Source organism: Neolamprologus brichardi, chromosome 6, assembly GCF_056152115.1.
Source record: "Neolamprologus brichardi isolate AB-2024 chromosome 6, ASM5615211v1, whole genome shotgun sequence".
In the NCBI taxonomy this organism is placed as follows: Eukaryota; Metazoa; Chordata; class Actinopteri; order Cichliformes; family Cichlidae; genus Neolamprologus; species Neolamprologus brichardi.
Window position 1 is genome coordinate 20,041,320 of NC_142109.1, and position 25,725 is coordinate 20,067,044.

Below are 25,725 nucleotides of genomic sequence, written 5' to 3' on the forward strand. Positions count from 1 at the left end.
CAGTGAAAACTGGTATTTGGTCATTTGTTCTCATAGCTATATATAGCTATATGTGTAGCAGCTCACTGTTCCACATTGCACTCACATTAAAGTGCTTGACGTGTGTTATGGTGTGAACTGAGGAAATTGGGGCGTCTCTTTTTATCTTTAAGAGCAAGTAAATCATATGTCCTCTTAAACAAATGGAGATGTAAAGCTTGCTTATTTTGAAAATGTGGAGATTAATAACACAAATACATGTGATTTCATCTAAAATCTATTGCTCTTCACTTCTCCGTCATTATACTTGGTGAGGTCAATAAGTCACACAGCAGTCAAGTTTCAAGTGTATTGTCCAAATTGGATTTACAGGCTTAAAATGTTGGTGCAAGAGGTGCAGCAAGTTCACAAATGTATGTGGTTTTTGATCTGTCATGCATGGCTAATGTGGAAAACATTGAAAAAAGTTGAGGCACAGATGGCCTTAATTTTTTGAGAAAATGTCATCAGTAATGAAAAACAATAATTGAATATAAGCATTTGAATCTTTGGGATATGCAGCTGATGTATACAGTTTACCTGCGTCTCAGCGCCCACACAATACCACCCTCTGAGTCACTTTTGAAAAGGCCAGCGAGGTGGCTCGGCAGAGCACTTTCTCTGGGTCTCTTGTCTTGTGTTTTTCTCACACTGACAAATAATAACACACGGGCATATGATGTATCTACCTGCATACAGCGGCTGCTCTTGAACGCTCAAAGGTGGGTGAGTTATCCTCTGCAGAGGCAATTAAAAATGTGCCAGCGCAACGTTAAGTTTTGTGCCTTTAAAGATCATAATTTCTCTTAAGAAAATGCTGAGGGCTTACTTCTGGAGTCTGTTTGAGTTTGTTTGTGTACACTTGGGAAGATGACGGATAACTGGTAATCAGCATGTGTATGAGTTTATGTGCACGCACATGCTCAGTAGTCATATACATCAAACAAACACTCTCCCTTCAAGCCATATCCAGCTGTGTTTTCTTTGTTGTAGGAGACAGTTTGACAATTTGCTCTTTTTTTCCCCTTTTTCTTATCTTATACTGCTTGTTATCTATCCGCTATGTCAGTGAGTGCTTTCAGATCGTGTGTTAGTGACAAGGCAGCATCTTCAACTTCGCCGTTAAGCCGTGGTATTTGTTTTAGGAGCTGTTAAATAATCAAACGACATGTTGCCGTCAAAACCACCTACACCGAGATGGAGGAAAAGCTGAGAATTGAAGTCCTTTAGGAATTAAGTTAGTCATCTTGAGAAGAAGAAAAAAAGCCAGTTTTGCCACACGAGTGCTTTCAAGGAACCACCAGGTGTTACCGTGGTTACCAAATGATCTCATACAGGTCATTTGTAAGATGACTTTCTTCATAAAATAACAGCACCAGAGATGAGCTGACAGCTTTCACTCCAGAGTTCGTATGAGCTGATCCATAAAACTTACTGCATGTGTGAAAGCGGCCCGAGATAATCAAAATATGGTCTTTGAGAAAACTTGAGCTCGCTGCTGAGGAGTGCAACAAAAACCTTGTTGTTGCCACTAAGCTTATCTTGTTTTTTCTCGTGCGGCGCTATGATGCAACAAACACAAATTGTCTCTTCATTGACATTTCTGTCAGTCTGCCACCATTTCAACAGGGCAAATAGAATAAGTTAATTAGTATGTCTAATTGCATTTGGTGGCTCAGCTTTTGGAATATCAAATCAAATTAGGATTCTCAGTGTTCTCTTCCATGGCACACGGTTTGCCTTAAGCTATGCTTTTTAGGATCTGTCTTTTGTCTTTGTCTCTATCTTTCTCAACATCCCTTCCAGCTGTACTAGGCTCTCGCTTTGTAGTCTCCCCTCCTCTCTCTCATCATCCGCCCACACTTTCTTTTCCTTTTCTTTCCGTTTTTGGATCAGATTTTCACTTTCTTTTAATTAGGTTTTTTTTTTTCCTTTTGACTTGCACTTCCTCAGCTCTCAACTTTTGATCTCTTAATGAATTGTTTCTGTTATAAATTGACTGTAACAACTTAAAGAATGCAATAGATTAAAATAAATACTATAGATAGCACTTAAATGAATTTAACCTTGTTTTTTCTATGTTTTCTTGATTATTATTATTATTATTATTGAAACAAGGCTCCGGACATATTTTCTAATCCTGTTCACTTTTCTACGTCCGTCTGTCTGTCCCGGACGTAGAAGCATAAGCCGGTCCCCCACTCTTCAGTTAGTCTTTGTTCTGTCAGAAGCTATTCCAGCGATAAGTGTAACAGATAGCTGCAGGCCCAGGCAGACAGACAGTGTATAATTGAGTGATAGGGACTAATGTAAGTGAATGGCTTAGGGCCGACTGTGATCTACAGCAGCAGCAGAAGCTCGGGCATAGAGGGAGGCTTTCTGTTAGGCCGTCAGTAATACTAGCAACAACAGCCAGCAGATGACAATCTGGTGACTACCTGGCTGTGTGTGTGTGTGATTGTCCGTTTGTGTGTGTGTGTGTGTGTGTAAGTTTGTATTTTGGGCTCTTCTTTTTGTCTTTTTTTCATTACAGGTTTACCGCTCCTCTTTTATTTCTCCTTTCTCCACACACCTTTTCTCATATCTTTTTATTTATCACTACCTCCATCACTGCCACCCCCTAAACCACCCCGAGTTAGCTCTTTAATTAACGTGACACGCTGTGAAGTGAGTTACTAAATAATGCAGGCTAATGCAGTGACAGTGAATAAGCTGCAGTGATTAGTGGGCATACACAGCACACACACACACACACATAAAAAAAATAAAAAAAGATCCATTCTTACCAATATTGAATTTTCTGCAAATTAGACTTAATTACACAAATGTGCATATGAATGCTCTGTTATGAGTTATGAGTATGCATTTAGAATGACAATAGCAGTCACTCTGTAGTTAGTACAATAAGTAGAGTTTGTGTAATTGAGAAGAGTTTTTACAGCTAATAACACAACAACTTGTGAATTAGTTAGTAAGAACACACACAAAAAAACGTTTTTTTCTTTTGGGTAGATCGTCAAGAACCACAATAAGTATTGTGCCTGGCCATACTGTACTAGAGTAGTGTAAATCAGTGCAGGACTTAATTTGTGCAGGGAGAGATCTAGGTTATCCCAAAGCAATTGTTCCAAACCAAACCAAGTGGAAAATCCAGCGAGGGTTTTAGTTGTTTGCTGCCTTAGCTGCAGGGATGCAAAGAGCTCTGGGTTCCAGTGTTCTTCCACCCCACCCCCCTTGTCTTTTTTTAATCAGATGGCTTGTTCACGAGTGGAGGGGATTAAGACTGCTGCCGTCGCTGATGAATCTGTCCAGTTTTGGAAGGCACACAAACACATGCACATACCCTCTCAGTGACACAGCTGCAGACACGCACAGATGCATATGTAGATGCACACACAGAAACAGTTCAGTTACAGGTACTTGCAGTCAGAGTTAGCGAACACAGGAATTCACGTAAAGCAGCATGAGCGTGAACCCGCGCATATGCTCGCATGTACGTTACAGCACAGGCCCAGACGCATCCCTCTCCTGCCTCTGCTCACTTTCAGTGTCTCTCACTCAACACTGTCAGCTTCTGGACAGCAGCAGTGATCTGCCATGTCTCATTGTGTCATGTGATTTGAGCTGTGAGATTTCTGACACACAGACTGACGCCTGTCTCTTCTAATGCCAAACACTCACACCAGGCACTGCAGATGGCACAAAGACAGACAGACAGACAGTTAGAGGGACAGAGAGTTAGGAGTAATACAAAAAAAATCGACTGATGGAAAGGAGAAAGAATGATGCAATGGAGAGAGTAACAACAAATGACAGGAAAAGGGAAGGAACGTAAGTTAAAGAGGAAGGATATGAGGAAGTGACGAGGGAACGTTTTGGAGAGTAAAGACTTTAAAAGCAGGAAAGGACCTGACAGAGTGTAAGAAAGGAAGGAGGCTTAAGATGAAGGGATAGAGACATTGAGCTGTATGTTGATCCAACACTGTGTGCAACATAGCCAGCAGATAACACTAGTCAGTCTCCTCCCACTTTAATCTGCCCATCATCCATCAATCCCTTGCTCTAGCCTTCCACCCCTCCATCTTAAAGCCAGTCATTCCTTTTTTATCAATTTGAAATCATGACGATATGACGCACATTTGGAAGAAATCCATTACTGAAGTACTTTGTAGTACTTAAAAGCTTTGTAGATTATATAATGGGCAAAAAAAATAAAGCAGAAAAACTCAGACCATTGCTTGCTTGGGAGATTTGAAAAAAAAGAAAAGCATAACTGAACTTCAGAAGTTGCTGATTTTTTTAATGCCAAATGTTTGCCATAAGTTGAAATTCATCAGCTACTTAGTCAACTCTGTCTCTCTCAAACACACACACAAGTGCACACACATCAAAACACACCTCTGGCAATGAGTGTATGGTCTTAATGAAGCGAGAAGGGGAGAGGCAGCTGCATAACTGGAGTGTGAGGCCCAGAGGGAACTCACACACTTCAAGTCTGTGTGTGCCCGTGTGTGTGTGTGTGTGTGTGTGTGTGTGTGTAGCCACAGTTGATATAATGTCTGAAATTCTCTAAAAATTGGACTAATAACTGTGTTTCATTTTCTTTCTTTCTCTGACTCCCTGATTCCCTCCCCAGGTTGTGAGAGCCTGTTTCTATTGTCCTGTTGTACAGTGAGGCAGTGAGCTCACGGCTGATACAGCATGCATGTGTCGACATATCCAATGATGCACTCCTGTCCAGGCCTGCTCCTCCTCAGCTTCCTCTTCCTCGCTGATGCTGACAGTGAGTGCTTTCACACTCTGCACTAGTGCAGACACAGCCACACACACACACACACACACACGCACGTATATAATATTGTGCAGAGGTTTGTGACCATTATATGTTTGGATTTGTATACATTGAGGAGTCTGAATTTAATTTGGTTTATTCTGATGAAATCAAACCAAACAAACAGCCAGAGTCATGAAAGCAGAACAAACAGATCTGCAGTAGATGCCATGGACTCAACAGAGCCCTGATCTCATTAACATTTAGCTACTCTGAGATTACTTGAGGTTCTTCAAGATGCACATGACAACAAACCTCCAAAGTATGTAAAGTGTAAAAAATATAATAAAACACTTTTTTATAAACTGTTGCTGTAATTTATTGTACATTGTGATTCATTGCTTCATTGCTAAAGCTAATTGTATATATTATATGTTATATATAGCTGTTTGTGTTTCATAGACCTCTATTCCAGATATCACATCCCTACTATATGTGTGTGTGTTTGTGTGTGTCTGTGTGTGTTTGTGTGAGTTTGTACATCTGTGCATGAGTGTATGTTTGGTAGCAGGTTTGATACAAGGCCAGATGTTTTTGTCCATCCCAGTATTACTTGGCATGGATAGACAGACCACATATGGCAAATCAGATAATTTCCCTACTGCTTGTGTAATTGTGATTATACCATGTGCATGTGTGTGTGTGTGTTTGTGTGTATCCATGTGTGATCCCTGTGGCTCATCACATCATCCAATCCTCATCCAATATATTTGTCAAGGAAATGTACATGCACATTAGCATACTGGGTATAGTCACATCCTGGCCGAAACTATAGCTGCAATTACTGCAAATCGTTACTGAACAAAAAAGAATTTATTCATTTATTTATTTTATTTATACCACAGGCTAAATTAAAACTGAAAGACAATTAGTTTATTAATAGTCCGTTTTGGAATTTTAAAATTTTGATTTTTTTTTTAATTTGTGCTCTAATGATTAAAAGATAGTTGGTGATTCATTTTCTTAAGCATAAGCTAGTTTACCAATAGTTTAAGCTTAGCTTGTTTAACTGAATTAATTTACAAGATCAAATCTGTACAAAAATCTGTATTGAGACACATTTTTGATCTTATGAAGAACATGTCAATGCATGTTAAGTGTAAAATATCTACATTATTAATAAGTGTAAAGAATTAAAATCTTTACCAGGTGTTTCTTGTCTCCAGTAATTATTCGCAAAATATTTGGTATTTTAAATTAGCATTTTCATCTGCATTTATGAAACTGTGGAAACAAAAAAGCTACATTTCAGTGTTGTAAATTTTTTCATTATCAACAAAACAGAATATTTGTGATATGGAGGAAGGTCAGTTCTATCTGTTCGTGCCAATGAAAAAAAAATTAAAGCAGCTTTCTCTGATAATAAATAAAAAATATCGCAGGCTAATAACACTTAAAAGCTTAAAAAGGCCAGTTTCAGTTAAATTTGGAATTTAATCCAGCCGCATATCCACACACGGTTGAATTCTCCATTTTTCTCCTCTTTTTTTTTGGATTTGGAAACTAAAAGAGCCGTTAATATGTATACTTCGATGCTAAACACAGTTATTGAGGTTCTACCAAATTAAGTGGCAAACACACAAGGTAATAGATTAGATTATGACACAATTTTTAGGTAACAAATTTTTGTTTTCTCTGTTTTCATTTATTGGTGTTTAGGCTACACTTTTTTAAATAACTGGAGACTGTATAGATTGACAGACCGCCGGGAGCTGTTGAAAGGGACAAACGTGGCTCTGGAGATTTTGGAAACCAAAAACGTCGTGTTAAGTTGATGTGCTTGGAAACATATCCAGACATTTTGAGAGAGAGACATGGCCAGGTCTGACTATTCAGGTTGACAATTAGCAATGAGAATCTTATAGCAGAGCTGATGAAATGCTCCGGTCTAAGCATAAAAGACATTAAGGCATAAGAGGAATGTGGGAGTACTAAAAGACTTGATACTCAGAAAGGGAATAATGTAAGAGGAAAAGTCTGCTAGTCAAGCTTTATGAGTCTTTTAAACATCCAGGAGTTATACTTTTTCAGTCAAAATGGTATCTAGTGGAAATTTCATTGCGTGTATTTGTTTTGAAATGCTTGTTGCATAAGTATATAATACATGAAGCATGAGTAGCTGTTTGTTGGAAGGAGAATGGAGTGTGTTTCCAAGCAAGCTTGTGGTTATAGAATAGAGCACATTTTTCATCATCACCTTCTAAAGCAGGTATACATATGCACAAAGCTGCTGTAATGACACACAAGTGCAGGCTTCAGTCAGCCATTTCCATCCTGCAATGTTTTAAAAGTACACAGTCACCCAGAGCACAGTTATAGCACACACACGCACACATATCCGCAAACCACTCTTGTTTTCCTTTCAGCCTCCTGCCCTCCTGTCCCACGTGTAAGTTCCAGGGTCGGCCAGTTAAGGCCCAGTCATCCATCAAAACAATGATGCTCCCACAGTTCCTCTATGAGAGTTCGGGGAGCAGCACAGATGCGACAAGGGGGGAAAGGATTCATACTTTGCCTTCTCCGTCTATGTTTTTCTTTTCTCCTGCCCTCATCTCATTCGTTGTGACTTTCGCCATTGCTCTTTTCGCGCTCGCTCTCTGCCTCCTCTCAGCACATCCATGTAATCTGGTGAGAAAGAAGGGACAGAGGGCTTGAAAGGGGGCGGTGGGATGTTTCTTCACCTTTTTATCTCATTGTGTATGACATTCAGAGCTTCTTTTAATATCAACAGTAGGGACTCTGAGATTTGAATACTGAGGATTCAAACAGGGGTGCTGGGACACACTGACATCTTTGGTCTTCAAAATGTGGTGACATGTTTTGAAATGTTAAATTCCTTCTAAAAATTGCTTTCAGTTGTGCTTATCTCTCCTTAAACTTAATGCAAAAGGAATGAAACACATTTGAATGATAATAGGGTTTTCTAGAGAAAGAGGCCACATTTGATTTTTTTATGTATATGTGGCATAAAATGTTACTAAATTCTAGAATCGACAGCCTTGCTCGACACGCAAGTTACTCGTATAGTTACACTAGAGTATTATGACGCAATCAAATGGAACAGTATCCCATGTGCATAGCTGGAAACCTTGCATGACTTCACCATATGTGCATTCTGCACACAAGCGCTGGTACGACTGTGCAAGCAGAGCACTGAGCTTGCATATGTGATTTCACATTTTTATTTTTTTAATTCACCCTCTTTTACTCTCCACCTCTCCCCCCCCACACACTTTTCTTTCTCAGTGTTTCTGTGCGCGTGCATGTATATGACATCTATCTGGTGGATTAAGAGTAATGCCCTGATCCTGTCACAATCTAGGGCACTGCCACACGTACGCATCGAGATACGAGAAACTCCATCTCTCTGCGTATCATTCAGGGTGAGCGGGAACAAAACAACAACAGGGTTTCTTTCTGCTGGCCTGCATTTGCCCCCAAAAACCACCGGGTTGCCATGCTTCCCCATGTGGCTTGGATGTATCAGTGAAAACTCCAGCCCGCACTATGTGAAACACAACACAAAGAAACAGCTCATGTTTCAGAGGCTTACAGTAGGGATGGCATTATCGAGTCGCAGCCATGTGCTTTCGTAAGGGGACTGTACATTTTGAAACCAAGCAAGAGTTTTTTAACATTTTGCCTGAGGAAGATTTCAGAAATGTGAAACTCTCCTTCAGCTTCGTCACTTCATTAATGTGTTGTAAAAACTGGGCAGCTCCGATTTATCTATTCTGGAAGGTTTTTGTATAAAGGAAAAAAAACACAAGAGATTCAATAAACTCCAAAGTCTTTTTGTTCTTGTTGTTTTTTACTAAAAAAAATAATCTTTTCATTCATATTAGACAAGCGCACAACACTAGAAACAAAGAACTTGCTCATGTGGTGACCGATTGACCCGTCACCCTCTGAACACATTGCCATTGCCAGCATTTACTTGGCCTTTTGGACGAGCTTAATGTGAGAGATGGTTGGCTCAGAATGCTACAGTGACAGTGGAGCTAGCTTTTCACACTTTCACACACACACACGCACACATAAAGAAAATAAGTAAATGTAGCTTTTCCTATCCGTTTTGACATTTCATCCACATACATTTTATTTTAGGTCACTATGAAAGGAGATTTTGAAAAACCAGAGTGAAGATTTTGTTTTCCAACATCAAATGTTTGTGCCTTTATCTCCTTTTTTTATTGGCAGACTGCGTGTTCAGTATTTTTTCAGGCTCCTGAATCACTGACATTTCAAGACAGTTGAGGTTATTTTGCCACCTGTTGTTTTGGCATGCACTTGATGACAACTGACATCGTTTTTTGCATTTTCATTTTCATGGAAATGGTCAGAGATATTTTAGAAAACTAAAGTGGAAAATTCCAATACGTGTGGATGCAGCCATAGTCAGGATTCATTGGGTCAGGGTGAAGAAACAGGGTCACAGAGGTCAGGTTAGCCTAAAGGTCAGGGTCAGCGGGTTGAGCCCAAAGAATTTGTTAAGTGCGTGAAAGATATACAAGCAATTTACTTTAAGGGATCGTGTTTCTTTTGTGATTTGTATCACTTTGCTCACTGAAAGAGGAGAGTAAAGCCCCAAACCTGGTTGACATGACTGGTTATAACGTCCATTCAAAATGTCACAGTGTCAGCACCTGCCTAACGCAGTTTGGGCCATGAAGCAGACAGTTGCTGAATTCCTCTGTAGGCTCAGATTTTCAAATGACTGGCGCACTAGTGATCAATAACAGTGTCCAACTGTTCAAAGTATAGCCCCAAACTTTATGTATGTATTTAAACGTTGTACCTATTTAGGTATGTAGCTGACATATGAATGAGTGATGTCATTCATTACTGGGTTAGGTCCAAGAAATTAAGTTGGTATGATCACGCTTGTGAAACTCTCTGTAGTTTGTTATTAACACACAGTTTTTGTGTGAATTCATTGCCTTCAATGGCACTTTTTTCTACTGTATACAAAGATTTTTGTAGAAATAAATATAACAGCTCCCTATTCAGTATTAAGCAAGATCCAGCAGTTGTTTTGTATAAACTGAACAGGCAGATCTAACACATAATATATCTTTTTAATTGTATCTTCGTTGTGAGTAACCCTTCTCTGTACAATCACAATGGTTTAGTTTTACATTTGAGCTTTTGTAAAAAAAAATTTAAAAAAAGATCTTTCATTGCTTTTCAGTCGACACTGTTGGTCTCCACATGAAATCAAAAAAGTACATGCCCCTCCAGTCCTCCGCTCTACTTCAGCGCAAACAAAGGAAGCAAAGTGTAAAACAGGTTATTTAATGGATAAAGTCTTTGCTTTAGAACTGACTTCAATTCTTTACTAATACCTACATTTATAAATAATACATTTTTTAAAGATGAAAATTAGTATAGACCAATAGGCGATCTGTTTACATTAGGTCCTCTCCTCCTGTATCTTAAAAATGAAAAAGGCAATATAAACAATTTTTTAGGCAAGTAAAGGATTTATGAATTTATGGACACATGGAGAATAGAAGGGTTAACAGTTTTCAGAAATCTGCTCCGATAGTGGAGAAAAGGATTGGTTATAAGAAATGTGTGCAGCTCATTATTAAATGAAAATGCCATCCATCAACTTAAGTAATTTTAGTCATTATCCAAATAATTCATGGTATGTTTTCTGAAATAATTCATTGTATTGTATTAAAATTCATTTTCAGTGATGATGTGTCACCTCATGCTCATCTGCTCATTTTAAATCTTTGATCTGTGCAGCAGAAGGTGACAGAAATGGGCCACATCACAAACAATTTCCAAAGTCATTAACACACAAAACTAAAATGCCAATCAAAGTTGTGTTACTTTATTTTAACTAGCTCACGCTAGGATTAAGGGCCTTACTATTAACTTTCTGGGAAATTAGCCTGTTAAATTATTGTTAAATTGACTATTTGTGATCCCTCAATTTGTTCTTTATTGTTACTAATGTCCAACCATGAGTAAGGTGATAGGCTGAGAGCAGGACAGTCCATGTGAAACTGAAGAAATATGAAGCTTCTCAGTTTTGTGCTATCACAGGCACTGTAGCTATTAGCAGCTAGCATAGCTGTGCGCTCATCTGTGAGTAACAGAATCTGACTACCTTGTCTTAGCATTAGCTTAGCAGGTGCACTCATCTGTGTTGAGGCCTGGATAATGTTAGCTTTGCTGTAACGTAACTGACCAGTGGTCTGTAACTAATGCAGTGCGACCAGCACTGAAAAAACCCTCTGTTCCTCTTTATGGGAAGCCAGCTCTGACCCAGTAAAGTAGTATACCCAGTGGGAAGCCCATGTGCTTCTAATGACCTGTGTATAAAAAGAGATCCTGTTTGATTAATTCCTCCCCTTGTGTTTCTAACAAATTAACCCTGATTAACTCGGCACTAGCCAAACCCTGCGGCAGCTTGGGTGGGTAAGTGTCATGCTAATTGGATGTGCGTTAACTATCAGCAATAAAAGTGCATTTTGTCTTTCCCTGCATTAGTGTAAAAATCACAATGTTTCATTGCTTGTTAACATCAGCTGGCAGTTGCTCAGAAACTCCTAATCTATGTCAAATAAGTCAAATAATAAATTCCCCCAAAAAACTGCAGGGCTTTGAGTTTAAAGAAAGATGTAATACTTTGTTTTGGCTTGGTTCAAATAGACACTTAAACTTTGTGCAACCTGAATAACATCATATTTTAATGTGAAATTGTTCCAAATGTTACGGCACTTTATTGTGTAAAATTTAATTTTGCTAAGTTGAAATTGCTCATTTTGCCAAATAATTTCCAATTAATGTTTCTGTGTTCCGCAGAAGGATGATAGCTCTGTGTTTCTGTGTTTATTGGCCCAAGCAATCCAATTTCATTACCAGGACGAAAGCGAGCAGCTGATAATTTGCTCTTAATGTGTCCGTTTGATGTTAATGTGTTTTAAGTTATGGTTCTGGCCAGCTGCCCACCCATTCTCGCCTGACTATCATGGCCCTGGCTCAGTCTTCTATATTGGCCTCGTTCCTCAACTTGTCTGACAAGCCTGATTCAGTCCTCTTTTGGGTACTGATCGGCCAGCCACATTTAGATCTTTTCTCTCTATCCCTAACATACTAATGAATCTCAGGTGCAGCACAGATGCTTGGTAAGATCTAGTCAGCGTTTTTAGACATGATCAAAACTTCCAACACAAGTACTCACATAACCTGTTCATACGCATGATTACACGTCCACACCCAGGATTATCTATGAGTACGTGGATGAAGATGCCCCTGATTTTGATGTGATCATAAAGGTTAAAAACAATTTGATCCTCATTTCCAAACATTAGCCAGCACATAGGAAAAGCTGACCTCAGTGTCTGCTCCCTTTAGCTGAAACCTTAGTCTTTCACTAATGAAAACTCAGCTTACTCCCGCTATATTTTATATTGTTTATATTAGTTTTTCTTTTCCAATTGATATCTGCAGTATCAGGCAGAATAGTCCCATTTCGTGTTGCTCAATCCATTGCTTTTTGTTGATTTGATTTGTTCGGATCCGCCTGTCTGCTTTATGGCTTTTTCGTATTGGATCAGCTAAGTGATTGCGGGCACACAAGATGAGACATGAGGGCACATAATTTGCAGCATTTTAAAAGATGTGTAGGAACGAGTTCAGAGCCCTTAGCCTGTCCAAAATATATTGCTATTTAAGGGTTACTTTTAGTAGAAAATGTAATCAAATGAATGAAAAAGTCGTCCTAGGTTTCTGTAATCAAATGCATGAGTCTTGAGAATAAAATATACATTTCAGTCGTTGTTCATTACTCGGCACATATTCATGAATTTCTCTACGCAATAAAAGTAGACTTTTATTTATCAAACCTTTAAAGTTCCACTACTTTCCATCTGTTTTCCCTACCAAACATCAGCTCTCCATTCTTATATCTAATCACATTCCCAATCCTAGTACACTATATCCGTAAACCATGCTCCCTGAAGGTTTGTTCTAGCATCTGTTCTTACAAACCCGATCTCTCTCTCTCTCTCCCTCCCTCTAGGTTAAGACAGCATCTGCCAGCTATAATATGCCCCCATAGTCTCCTACACGGTGCCATTAGCTTCCTTTAGTCTGGCTATTTGTCTTTTCAAAGTGCTTCTTCACTGAGCCCCCATCACTCCATTGCGGTTAATTCCAAAACCGCTTAATATTTGTCACCATTTACAAAATTAAAACTAAAAATTGGACGGAAAAGACAATGTCTAAATGTGAAAGCATGTGTGAAGAAGTCAAAAATATTCAGGTTATAGATCTTCAGTGCTACTTGGTGGTAACCAAATTCTTATGTTTCTTTTCTTTTTAATTACAAGGAAGATCTGAAGATTATCTTTTTGTTTACCGTAGATCTTTAGCCATGACTCAGAAGTGGTGCAGGGACAGGAGCTGACCGAATAATTTCTGCAATCTGTTGTGTAGATTAGGTCCCACTATATGGATCGCAATGTAGGCCACCCTTCCCCCCCCCCCACACACACACACACACACACACACACACACACCAGAGTGGAAAGATTGGCACTGTCTAATTCCCTCTAAATCTCTCTCTGTGGACCACTTAGTAGTTTTCCTTCACTTCCATCTTGGATCACATTGAAGGATGGTGTGAGGAAATGTGGTCACATATGGTAACATTCATGAGCATCTTCTCACTGTAATTGTTCTTCATTTTTCCGAGTCCATCTACATCAGCAAAACAACGAACCTGTACATATTCTGTCCCTCCTGAAAACATGTACAAATATTTAAGTTTCCTTTTGAGTTTCAGCTTCTCTCCTTTGGCCCAGATGTCAATGCTTAATCCCACCAAGTGGCACAGTCACAAAAAATCCCTGATGATCAAGGCAAAAGACAGACCAGTTAGGACACCCAGAGGGAGGAAACCAGAGGAGGAGAACAGTGAAGATGAATTCAGAGAAAATACAGTGAAGTAACTGAAAGGGAAATCAAAGAAAAGAGAATAAGGATGAGAGCCAATAAAGAGAGGGGAGGAGAGAAGAGATGGGGAATTGCGAGGAGAGAGTTGGGAGAAGTGTGGAGCATACGGTTGGAACCCCACCTCCCTTCATAAAGTCAGTCAATGTGACAGGAAGACTTATGTAACACCCCAGAGATGGAGGGAGGAGATGGGGAAAGAGTAACAAGGAGGAGGATGAAAGATGGAGGAAGGAGAGCAGCTGTGAAGCGGGAGAAAGAAGGGATTCAGTGGTTAAAAAAGCTGGGATGGGGTAGAGCGATAGAGAGGGAAAGCATAACGTAAGACAATTAAACGAGATATATGAAGAGAATGATCAGGGTTAGGGTGGGTAAAAAGAAGAGGGGGATAGATAAAAAAAAAAAAAAGCAATTGGAAAGATCTACCGTTAGTATGGCCCTGCTGGCTTTACACTTTTCATTTGTTTTGTGGGGGAGAGATTAGCAAGAGGATTAAGAGAGAGATTCTCCTGCTCTTCATTCTTTCTCTTTCTCTCAGAGAGACACACCCATCTACTCGCTCATGCATCACACACACACACACGCATTATAATGACACACGCAAAAAATGTGCACATACTTTACATGTTATAGCTGCAGGCAGGTCATTATTTCTGTTCTCTGTTAATCTGCAGACTGCTTTTCTGCTTGACGGATTTGTCGACTAAGATACTAAGATACTTTTTTTTTTGCTTATATTTTTGTTTTACATGCATGTTTACCAGGAGGATCTGTTTTCTTATTTTAAAAGCTTGGCCTGATGAAGGTATTTCTTGCCTCGCAGCTGACTGAAATAAATACTCGACTAATAGGTTGTCAATTTTTTTTGGGCAGTCACAGCGAGCCTGTCGATAAGCATTTAGTAGCCTAGTCGTAACCCGAAACATGCGGTTTGCATGTAATGTGGCACGGAGGATGAAGAAGAACCCGGAAACATGCACACGTTACCTTTTTCTGGCTCTCTGACACAGACGCGCACACACACACACACATTGTTTTAGTCAGTCATTGAGGTAGATTTGGCTGCGAGCCAGTGAGGTGTAGAGGTGATTGGGCAGCTTGGGGCTCTCCGGCTATGTTTGCCAGTACATCTGGCTCGCTCGCGCTCCGTCTCACCCCTCGGTCCTTGCTCGCTCCCTCTACTGCTCTCCATCTGTCTCTCTCACTCGTTCCTTTTATCTCATTCACTCCTCTGTTCATTTCTTCCCACTCTTTCACACACACACTCACGCTCTCTCGCTCTCTGTTTCCTTCCCTTTTCTGAAGAGCTTAGCTTTTCTCCCTTACTCCCTCCCTCCTTTTAAACAGCAAAAAGCAATTTCTCTCCCTTTGTCAGGGCGGTTGGCGGTAAGCCCTTAAGTAGGGATTTTCTGGTTTGGCTGGAATGCCATTAGGCAAGCTGGTGGTGACGTGCCGTGACTGACGTGCCGAATCTATTTGATGTCATGATGTCACAATCCAGCGGAGGCTGCGGTTATGATATTGTTGGCGTCCCTGGAACGAGGGGCTTTAGTGGTCATGTCAGGAGTAAGTCTTCATAAATCCTTTATGGCATATAAATATTAAGCTTCTTTGGTGGTACAGGGACAGAGGGAAAAACATGGCGGAACACACACACACACATGTACAGAGAAAAAAGGACACACGCAGACACACAGACAAAGCCAACCTCGTGAACATCCAACAGAAAGATGTGCTGAAGGTGTAGAGCTACTTCAAGAAGTAGCTGACATTATACCACACACACACTCACACACACACATTTGGATTGTTGAAATCGTTTCCAGGCTGCATCATTGTCCTTAATTTTTCCTACTTAAACTGCATAACACATACACAGCTGGCGTCCCTCTTTCCCACTCTGTGTAAGTGCAGCACAGATCACAATCACACTTTAACTGTTACTGATGTGTAAGCAGAAGTTTGTGGTTTTATATGAAGTGATATTTGGGTGCGAAACAACAAAGCAGAGAACGGAAAAACATAATGATCTATTAGAAAATATTTATAGGAGTGCCTGTAAATAGTAGTGGTGGAAATTCTATCAAGATTATAACTGTATGTCACAACTTATCGTTTTGCTTTGCGGCATGTGGATGTGCATCCACACAGAGTAACACGGTGAACCTGATGTTTGATTTATGTTTTTTTCATACAGCACCCCCTAGATTCACACGAACCCCAGAGGACCAGACAGGAGTCCAGGGGGGAGTCGCGTCCTTTGTGTGCCAGGCCGCAGGAGATCCACAGCCCAAGATTGTCTGGAACAAGAAAGGCAAAAAAGTCAGCAACCAGCGATTTGAGGTAAAGAAGCTGAGATACTAATGGGACGTTGTGTCTCCTGTAACATTAACTAACTTTTTCCCGTGGTGAAGTGCTGTGAAAGAAAATAGATTAGTGTCCAACAACAGAGATTTATTGGCTGCGTGGAAGCAGCTGTGTTTGCAGTGAGTGGCCACACAGAGCACTGAGGCAAGATGACTGCTGCTAATGTCAGTTCTTGTTAGCATTTTCCTGTCTTGTTTTCTTTATAATTTTTCCCACAGCCCACGATTTATTTTTTTTTTTTTAGTAAAAAGACTGCTTTGGGATGTTCACCATGGCAGACCATCTGCCTCCATCTCACCCCATCTCTAGCATCCTCCTTCACTACATCCATGAAGCTTCTCTGTTGTTTACCTGTTTTCCTCCTGCCTGAGAGCTCCATCTTCAACACTGTGTGTCTAATATTCACCAAAATCCTTCCTCTACATAGCTGTCCCTCTGATATATTCATAATTTCTAACTTTGTCCATTCTAGTCACTCCCATCGAAAATCTTTGCATCTTCAACTCTGCCACCTCCGGCTCGACCTCCTGTCTTTTTGTCAAACATACATCACTGCAGGTCTCACTACCATCTTGTAATCCTTCCAATTCACTCATGCTGTTATCCTTCTGTCACAAATCATCCCCAACACTTGTCTCCACCCGCTCTCCCTGCACTCACCCCTTCACCTCTCTGACGCCAGGTATTTCAACTAATCTACCCTCGCTACTTCTGCTCCTTAAATATAGCTGTTAAAAGCACTGATATAATTGGCAATCAGTTGAAATCATTTTCAGCTGTTATCGTAATCACTTAAATGTTCAAAGTACTAATGAGAATTGTGGAAAACAGAAGAGGAAGCAGAAGATAATGTATAATTTTTATAGTTTATTGTTTATACTGGGATGTCAAATATTAATAGGTTCAGTTTATAATCTTTGGATAATGCCAGGTTAGCTGTTTATGCTGTCATACAACATAGCATGAAAGTGAAAAAGGATATTCCCAAAACTATTTGTCTAAAAAAACTTTTTAGGAGAAGATGCCAAACATTATAGTCCCAGCCGGCTGACAGCGAGGATGTTCTTTTTTTTGTCTTATGAAACAAAACCCTTTGATGTTGGACTGTTTGATGAGAACAAAAAATAATAGCTGATGAAGTCAAACCGGCCTCCTGAAAACTGTCTAAACATTCTTTAAATTTCCTGACATTTTAACAGAGCAAATGATCAGTTTTTTAAGAAATGTAGTCATGAATACGTTTCATGAACGTATTCATGAACAAGTATAATTCCAGAGCGTCAGAGCTATTGTAAAAGCTACTGACTCAATCATTGTCTAAATATAACAGGACTAGTTCTTGACACATTAGATTCCCCACTGGGAGAAAGGTGTGCTGTTTGTACAAAAATTGACATGTAGCTGTATAATGAGTGCCCATCACTATTATTATTATCTGATTGGTGGGATTTTTTTCTCTCTAACAATGTAGGGTCTTGCAGCATAAAGTACCTTGAGGCGACTGTTGTCGTCTGTCCCTATTAAGAATACATAAATTGGAATTGTGTGTATATATGCTCACACACACACACACACACACACACACATATATATATATGTGTGTGTGTGTATATATATATATATATATATATATAATCCAATGCATCTGTTTGCATACAACAACAAAAACTGTTGAACTGTTTTTTTATACTGCCATACAGATGCCTGGAATGCTTCAACTTTTTCATATGTCAGTTGATGCCTAGGGCTACACTATATGAGATTCTTATATGATCAGCCTTATTGGTTTCCCGTAGGCTCTAACCTTTGCTTTATTTCCCCACCCCACAAGTCACTCTTAGATGAAGATGTTGAATCAGCCTTGGTCCTGCTCAGCCAGTGTCACCCTCAGCTCAGGGTGCTTTTCCACTTTAATAAGTGGAGTTTCCTTCCAGGTTCAAGTTCACCTCAGTATCTTCCTGTTCATGATTAAATCACTCGAGGAGATATTTTATTTTTAATCCAGACTATATAACATTTGGGCTACCTGCTGTATATTTCCCATTGACGTCCTGTAGGTTGGGACTTGTTGTGGGATTTATTTTTATTGGATTTCAGTCAGTGGAAACATTCCCAGAATTCAGAATCCAGATCAATTACATGCATGTATTAGACTTATGCAACAGCAGTTATAATGTGCAGTCCAGCAGATCTGAAAAATCTGGTCATTACATGTGAAAAAGAACATGAGAGATATTCAAGTGTAAGGTCTTTGCTTTTCTCCAAACCTGAGATCTGGTTTAAGCTGTGTTTTCAACGATGTCATACTTTGGATTCAGCTTTCCATAGTAAAAAAAAATGGGGGGAAAGCCTTAAAAACCTTTTCCTTTGCAAATACAAATGATCCAAACAAATATGCTGCCACTGAATTTTGGGAACTGCACGTCATGCACTCCTTCATTAAGGAAATCTTTGACCTTGCGCATTCTCCAGTCTATAATAGAAATAGAAATTTTAGCTGCTTTAACATACTCCCCCACTAACAGGTTATAGAGTTTGATGATGGATCCGGCTCAGTCCTGAGGATCCAGCCGCTGAGGACCCCCAGAGACGAGGCAGTTTATGAATGTCACGCCTCCAGCTCTGCAGGAGAGATTACTGCCACTGCCAGACTCACTGTGTTACGAGGTCAGTGTGAACACCCCCACACAGTTTTTCCATCCAGCTGTCTCACATCTTAGGTGGCGTTTATAATCTGTACATAAACAGCTAATAAATTGTTTATGACACACTTCATTTTATAACAAATGGGGTTTTCCTGGCTCAGAGTGAACCTTTTAGGGTTCACTCTGGGGGTAACATGAGAATTTTTGTTGACGAAAAACAAAAGCATTTGTCTTTTTAGGAGTTTAGAAAGACCTTTAAAAACGAAGTAAAGTAGTCTAGTAAGCGTCTGCATCACACCTAGCTGTGCCATTTAATTTGATTGTGAAGCTGACCATCCATTCTAGGTATGCAGACTAGTAGTTCATCCATCCATCTATTCTCTTCTGCTTATCCATTTCAGGATTGCGGGAAGGGGAATGCTGAAGTATATTATGCAATTTACATACGTGTGTGTGTGTGTGTGTGTGTGTGTGTGTGTGTGAGCGAGACTTCAGTGGTTAAGAAGTTTGCCTCACAGTGAGAGGCGTGTGGGTCTGAGTCTCCTGCTCCTCATCTTTCAAAAGATGAAAGGAAATGCTCTTTTCACTTTTCAACCAAATTTCTTCAATAACCCAAAGAAACAAGGGTTTCATTTTTTAACTAAATGTCAGTGTCATTTAGACTTCTGCAAAAGTCATCTTTTCAACAGCTTTTCAGTGGCTTTTTACTGGATGGATTGGCCCTGTTTAAAATCCCATCCTTTTGTTCCTAGTAATACTTCTATGCCAAAAAATTCTCCATCCATTCATCCAACCTGGTAGCTGGGAGACGCTCCAGTCCCCCCAGCTGCCAGAGAGTGAGAGGCGGGGTACACACTGGACAGGTCGCCAGTCTGTTGCAATCTCTTAATAAAGGCAGGTTCCATGCCCATGTGCTTGATTTTGTACACCTGTGGCAATAAGGCTGACAATATGTACATGCAAAGATTAAGTAGTGTGCCTGTTTTGTCCATGTAGTATATTTGTATATACGTATACAGTATATACATCACATCCTCAATGCACTTTATATTGTAAGGTAAAGACCCTCCAATAATACAGAAATATATATATATATATATATATATATATATATATATATATATATATATATATATATATATATATATATATATATTTTTTTTTTTTTTTTTTTTTTTTTTTAAACAATCATTGTTTTTTGCAGGTTTTCTTAACCAACTAACTGAAGCACTATTTAAAAAGAAATAGTTGCAATGGTTAACTGCTCCTCTGATAATTTAGTGACAATGATTTGCAAATGACTATTCCTGTTTGTAACCCAGAATAACAGGATAAAGTGGGTGTAACTAATGGATGGCTGACTGAATGGATGGAAATTGGAGGCTTGGGGGATTCTTCGCATGCGGCTATATATTCAAGTGTGAGCCTGGATCCGCTTCAGTAGACGGTTTAGTGTTCGCAAGAGTCCATTAATGCAGATAGTGATGTTAGTGTTAGTGGAGTCCATTAGGAGAACATTATGTACCAGTTGTTTGAAGCTCAAGAGTGTCTTAGTGAGTGAAGTTGCTCAAGTGTGGATAATCACATTGCCTGCCTTTACAGTACAGGGGAACGGACATGCAGCCTATTGTTCTGTCTTCTCATGCTTTCTCTCCCCTTCTGTCTTTCTCTTTCTCTCTGTGTCCCTCTTGTCTGTCTGATGGGTGATAGCATAGTTTGCAGTTCTTCCTGTTTCTCTTATACTTGTTTTTGTTTGTTTCCAAGTCCATCCCTCCTACTTTTACTCTTTCCCTTTCCTCTCTTTATCTTTTCAAACATTCCTCCTTTTCCCAAACTCTCGCTCATTCTGTCTCTCCTCATGCTCTTAGGTCTACTACACAGCAGCCTCTAAATTATTCACATCAGACCACTCTTTGCATCTTCTGTGCTTTTCCGCTCCATCCATCCAGAATTTTTCCCGTCTCACATGGTCGTATTTGTGCGTGTTTGTGCACTTGTCCATCTGAGTGCAAGCAGGCATGCTTACTTTTGTGTGTGTCTGCGTCTATTTTTGATTTTTGTCTTACTCTTGATGGATGAATACACTCATTTCCAGGTTTTTTTTCCCTTATCAAGACCATAACCACTCAAGCACACGCACACTCACATAGAGACATACAAACGTATCCTCAATCTAAAACAGTCAGCCTTTATGTAGTGATTAGCCTCTTTCTGTTCCTCTGAGGACTCATTGTGTTGTGGATGAATAAAAGGCCACCTGGGAGCAGCTAATAGTCCCCGATAGACTGTCAGTCCAAATGTACCCACACAAATACACACACACACTTAAACAAAAGCACTCAAACACACATGCAGTCTTGTCAGTCATGTCTCTATGCCTCCCCTCTGGCTCTCTAAAGACACAGCTCCGGTGACTGACTGACTGACTGACTCTCTGACAGGAGGGATCCGGTGTTAAGGTCAGCTGGCTTAATTACTGAGGATTAGAACCAGGCTAATTGAAATCTGGGTTTCCAGTAAATGGCTGTGATTGGCAGTGGTTGAAATAATAATGAAGCTGAGAGCAATTATGTGCTTTAGTATCCGTGGCACAATCAGGTATTGTATAACTAGTGGCTGAAGACAAAGCTTGTGTGTTATTTTAGGTACTTGAGCCCAAAAAAATAAAGTTAATGAGGGAGTTTTGTAGTTCCAACTTATTTACTTTCTTCTGTTTGTGTTCAGTGACAACTTCTTGTTGTCATGTGGTGCTTTTTGCAACAATAAATGACTTGTAACAGTGCTAGAGTGTTGCAGGCACACCTGACAAACCCATCACAGACAGAAGGAAGAGGTTAACACGTCAGAAACACAACATTTTATTAGAAAATCTAAAGTCAGCTGTTTTATAAGCATTCACTGTCTATGCTGTGCAGCAGTTGTGAATGGCAGAAACAGGTTTGTTTGCAGGTGCACTCTGGGTTCTGATACAGCAGCCAGCTCATTCTTCCCATGATTATAAAACCAGGCTTGACTTCCAAATTTACAGATGACAAACCCAGAAAGCAATGTGTGCAGAATTCATTTTGGAGGTCTTATATAAAGGGGACAGTGTTCGCGCAGTGGTTCCCATGATTACGAGAGCGGGGCTTTTTCTATGAGCTGTGAAATTATCTGGGTGGCTCTCAGTGGAAATGGTGAAGTAGGGAGCACATCCAAATGAAACAATGTGATGTGTGCAAGGCCACGCCAACAAGGGAGTGTAGGGTTACTAATCTACCCTGACCTCAGGGGGTTCTTAGCTGTTACCATTCAGCAGCCCAGTCTCAAATACACATGCTGCAGCGGCTTTGACCCAAACACACTGCGGTGTTGCTTACACCTGTCGCCATCATGGATGGCGGAATGCTGATTGTGTGCGCACGTTAACTTGTGTGTGTGCTTTAGCCAATTGAAACCTCCCTCAACCTTTCATTTACATCACTTTCCACCTTGTCAACTTTAAATTTGTGTGTATGTGTTTGTCTTTGTGTTGTTTTCTTGTACATATACTGCACACACATATATTCTATGTGTGTGCAGATATTTTCAGCTATTACATGAGCACACTTGTGTGCTTTGCAAGGCTTTAAACGCTTCAACAAGCAGTGGTACATTTCCAACTTTTTTTTTCTTTGCGCACATGCTAAGTGGTTGTAGGAAAGGGGCAGAGAAAGATGCACGTTCTCAGGGAGTAGCATTCTGACTGTGCACCCTCAATGTTCAGTGCAGTGTCCCACCCCAGGTAGATGAAATAGAATGTATTATTCCTGCCTACAAGGGGCTGGCTTTGAAGTAAGCGTTTGCATAATGAAAGCAGAGAGAATCATGATTGTTATGCTGTATAGGTCCCTTGTGCTCTCTCTCCCTCTCTATTTCTCTCTCTCGTTCTCTCTTTCTCTCTCGCTGTGTTTTCCTTTCTGTCACTTTTTTCCCAGTTTGTTTGAATCTATTCTGGTCTATTCTCCTTCTCTCTTTTTTCTTCTTCACACTTTCGCCCTCTTCGCCACCCGTGCTCGCTGGCACGCTCGTACACACAAACACCTTCTCATCTTGTTCTCTTGGTTTATTATGTCCGTGTTTCCATTTGTCGGGCGTGGTGATTGATTGAAACCGGAGCTGTTAAAAGGCCACACACGCACTCATGAAACCGGCGTCTCACGACCTATCAGCCATGGTTCGATGGGCTGGTACCAGAATTAGCATCTCCTTGGCGAGGTTCAGCGCTAGGATTTCCCGTTAATGAGGTTCTGTTTGGCGTAGAGGGATAAAGTCACAAGGGATTCTGGGTAAAACAAAAAATATATGTATGCGAGTGTTTGTGTGTGTGGGATTGTGGAGGGGTGAGGGCTTAAAATAAACTTGTCTTCTATATAAATATTCCTCGTTCGTCTGACTTTCTTTAACGATTTTATTCCCTGTATTATAGATGACTCACAAATGTGGCATTCATTGTGTAGCCCTGAACAAAGTTTTAAAAACCTGGTTTGCTCTGTAGCTTTTTGATTCAAAGGGGGGACACCGTATCCTTTCAGTTTTTACTGAGCTGGGTTCACTCGTCTTTGATCCCCTACTTCCTCAAAGCCATTGTCCCCCCCTTCTCTTAAATCTCCTACTTCAGTTGAATGAAGTTGGTTCGCTGCCTTTGATTTCCTCTCTCACAGTGAAATGACTCTCTATGTTTGATTTAATTGATTTAATGAAATTACATTTGATTTTCCATCCCAAAAGAGTGCAAGTCCCAGTAGATAAGTCTTTATAGGGCTCACACATTTGACTTTATGCAACCTGCTCATGCTGTACAAAACGCGGCGCTACAGAAACTGTAGCTCACCTGATTCCTGTTCAAAAAGCTGTTGCCTAAAGCATTAGTGAATTTGTCAAGTAGGATGAAATGTTACTTATGCTATTTGACCTCACTATTGGATTCTTCAAAAGTCTTGCCTCTGGACTCAAGGCTGATGAAACATATTTTGACTTAAACTGAATCCAAATTAGAGTCTTTTACCATTTAGCTCGCAAGTTTTCCCCTGAAAGTTCCTCTGAGACTGTACTAGCATTTGAACCTCCCCGATGTCATTTCGGTGCTTAAGCTGTGTGTCTTCAGGCCTCAGGAATTTCTTATATTGAGCACAGACTGCTCAATGTGTGAGAGCTTTCTTAATAGCCTGAATTGCACTGCTCGCAGACAGGCGGGACAATCTCAAGTATTAGTTTGACATTTGGGGAAACACAGTTATTTGTCTTCATGCTGAATTCTTGGCGAGATCTACTCCCAAAGACTTAAGTAAGGGGGGGTGATTGGCTGCTTTTTCACTTTACGTCCTTGTACTTGACCATTTTAAGAGGATTGTTTGTTTGTCTGTTTCTTGAGCCACTTAACACTGATCTCATTTAAGCATAAAACGATGCCTAACTCAAGGGATGAATCAGTGTTGTGTCTACAAATAACAGACTTAGGAAAGAAACAGTTTTAAATTGTATCTTTAGGCTTTTTGCCTAACAGCCTGTAACAAAAACACATCATTTGTTCCCGATTTCTTTAGCTGAATCCACAAAAATCCCAAAGATAACACAATTTTACAGGCATAAAATGTTATTTTTGCACCATCAAGGTCATTCCCAAAGAGTTATTAGGACAAACTAGGCATATCTCTGTGTGGTCTGCAGTGTGGGCTGGAAGAATTGAGCAAACTGGACAGCTGAGGACAAACAAAGTGGCTCTCAGTGGGAGGGTGTTTTTTAAGGAGTTGAGAAAACTGGGAGAAATAGCCAAGGTATTCCAAATTACAGAAGAACCGGACAAAAATCAGAGACAACCTGTCTCATGGAACGATGGACTCAAATCTATTCAGTACAATCAAAACATGACAAACGTGTAAGTGAGGGTGAAAAGACTGCAGGAAGATGTTAGAAGAAAACTGCTTCTCTGTCTTACCAGGTTAAATATTTTACTTGTGTACCTAATCCTTCCAGAGGATCAGCTGCCCTCAGGGTTTCCCACCATTGACATGGGCCCCCAGCTGAAAGTGGTGGAGCGTTCTCGGACTGCCACTATGCTATGCGCCGCTAGCGGCAACCCTGACCCAGAAATTACCTGGTTCAAGGATTTCCTCCCGGTCAACACGTCCAATAACAATGGAAGAATCAAGCAGCTCCGCTCAGGTAACCAGTGCTTTTATCCCTCCATTCTTTTGCCTTCTCTTCAATCCCAGATTTTATTTCCACCTTAAGGGTTTTTCCTCCACCATTTCGTTTTATGTCCCCTTCTTAATATCTGCCCCTTAAACCCATTATTTATTTCCCGTTCCTACAAAGTTTCTGTTTTTCTTGCCCTTGTTAACCCTTTTTCTTACTCCACACTCCTCCTGCTATGGATACTGGCTGTATTTCTCAGCTGCCTCTCTTTCTGCTGCTGCTGCTGCTGCTGCTGTTGTTATGAGTTGACTCTATACGGTTGCCAACCCTTCTAAACTCTTCTAAGCCTTTTTAAAAGTGGACTCCCGACTTTTCTCCTAACTCTGAGGTCTTCCTGTGCAAGTCACCATCACAGACAGTTAAAGTTTCTGTAAAAGAATACTAAAAATGCCCCTGAGAGACATCAGTGGGCTACATCTCTAGTAAAAACTCAAAAACTGTATCTACAGACAAGATTTAGCAAAACCAAGTGGTGGTGGCATGTACTGACTGAATGGCCTCTCTAACATAGAGCTCACTGCTGTGACTTACTTGAATAACATTTTGTTTTTTCTGATTTGTCGGAAAGAGCGTCCTGGGTGGATGTGACACTGAGCCCAAGAACATGTATTCGTGTTATCTGAGAAAATCTGATAACAGAATTTCAAAAACCAAAATTGAATAATACGAGGACAGTTT

The 25,725-nt window shown here is 40.2% G+C and overlaps 1 protein-coding gene across 18 annotated transcripts in view; it reads left to right on the plus strand.

Moving 5' to 3' along the window:
- ptprdb (protein tyrosine phosphatase receptor type Db) overlaps positions 1 to 25,725 on the plus strand; it is a 150,019-nt gene that overhangs the window by 77,271 nt on the left and 47,023 nt on the right. For all 18 annotated transcript variants that reach the window (XM_006787305.3, XM_006787304.3, XM_006787311.3 and 15 more), the window contains 4 exons: positions 4,655 to 4,801; positions 16,017 to 16,162; positions 18,712 to 18,853; positions 24,826 to 25,014. In XM_006787305.3, coding sequence (XP_006787368.2) covers positions 4,720 to 4,801; positions 16,017 to 16,162; positions 18,712 to 18,853; positions 24,826 to 25,014 — 559 coding nt within the window. In that variant the 5' untranslated portion in view covers positions 4,655 to 4,719. The remainder of the gene's footprint in view (positions 1 to 4,654; positions 4,802 to 16,016; positions 16,163 to 18,711; positions 18,854 to 24,825; positions 25,015 to 25,725) is intronic.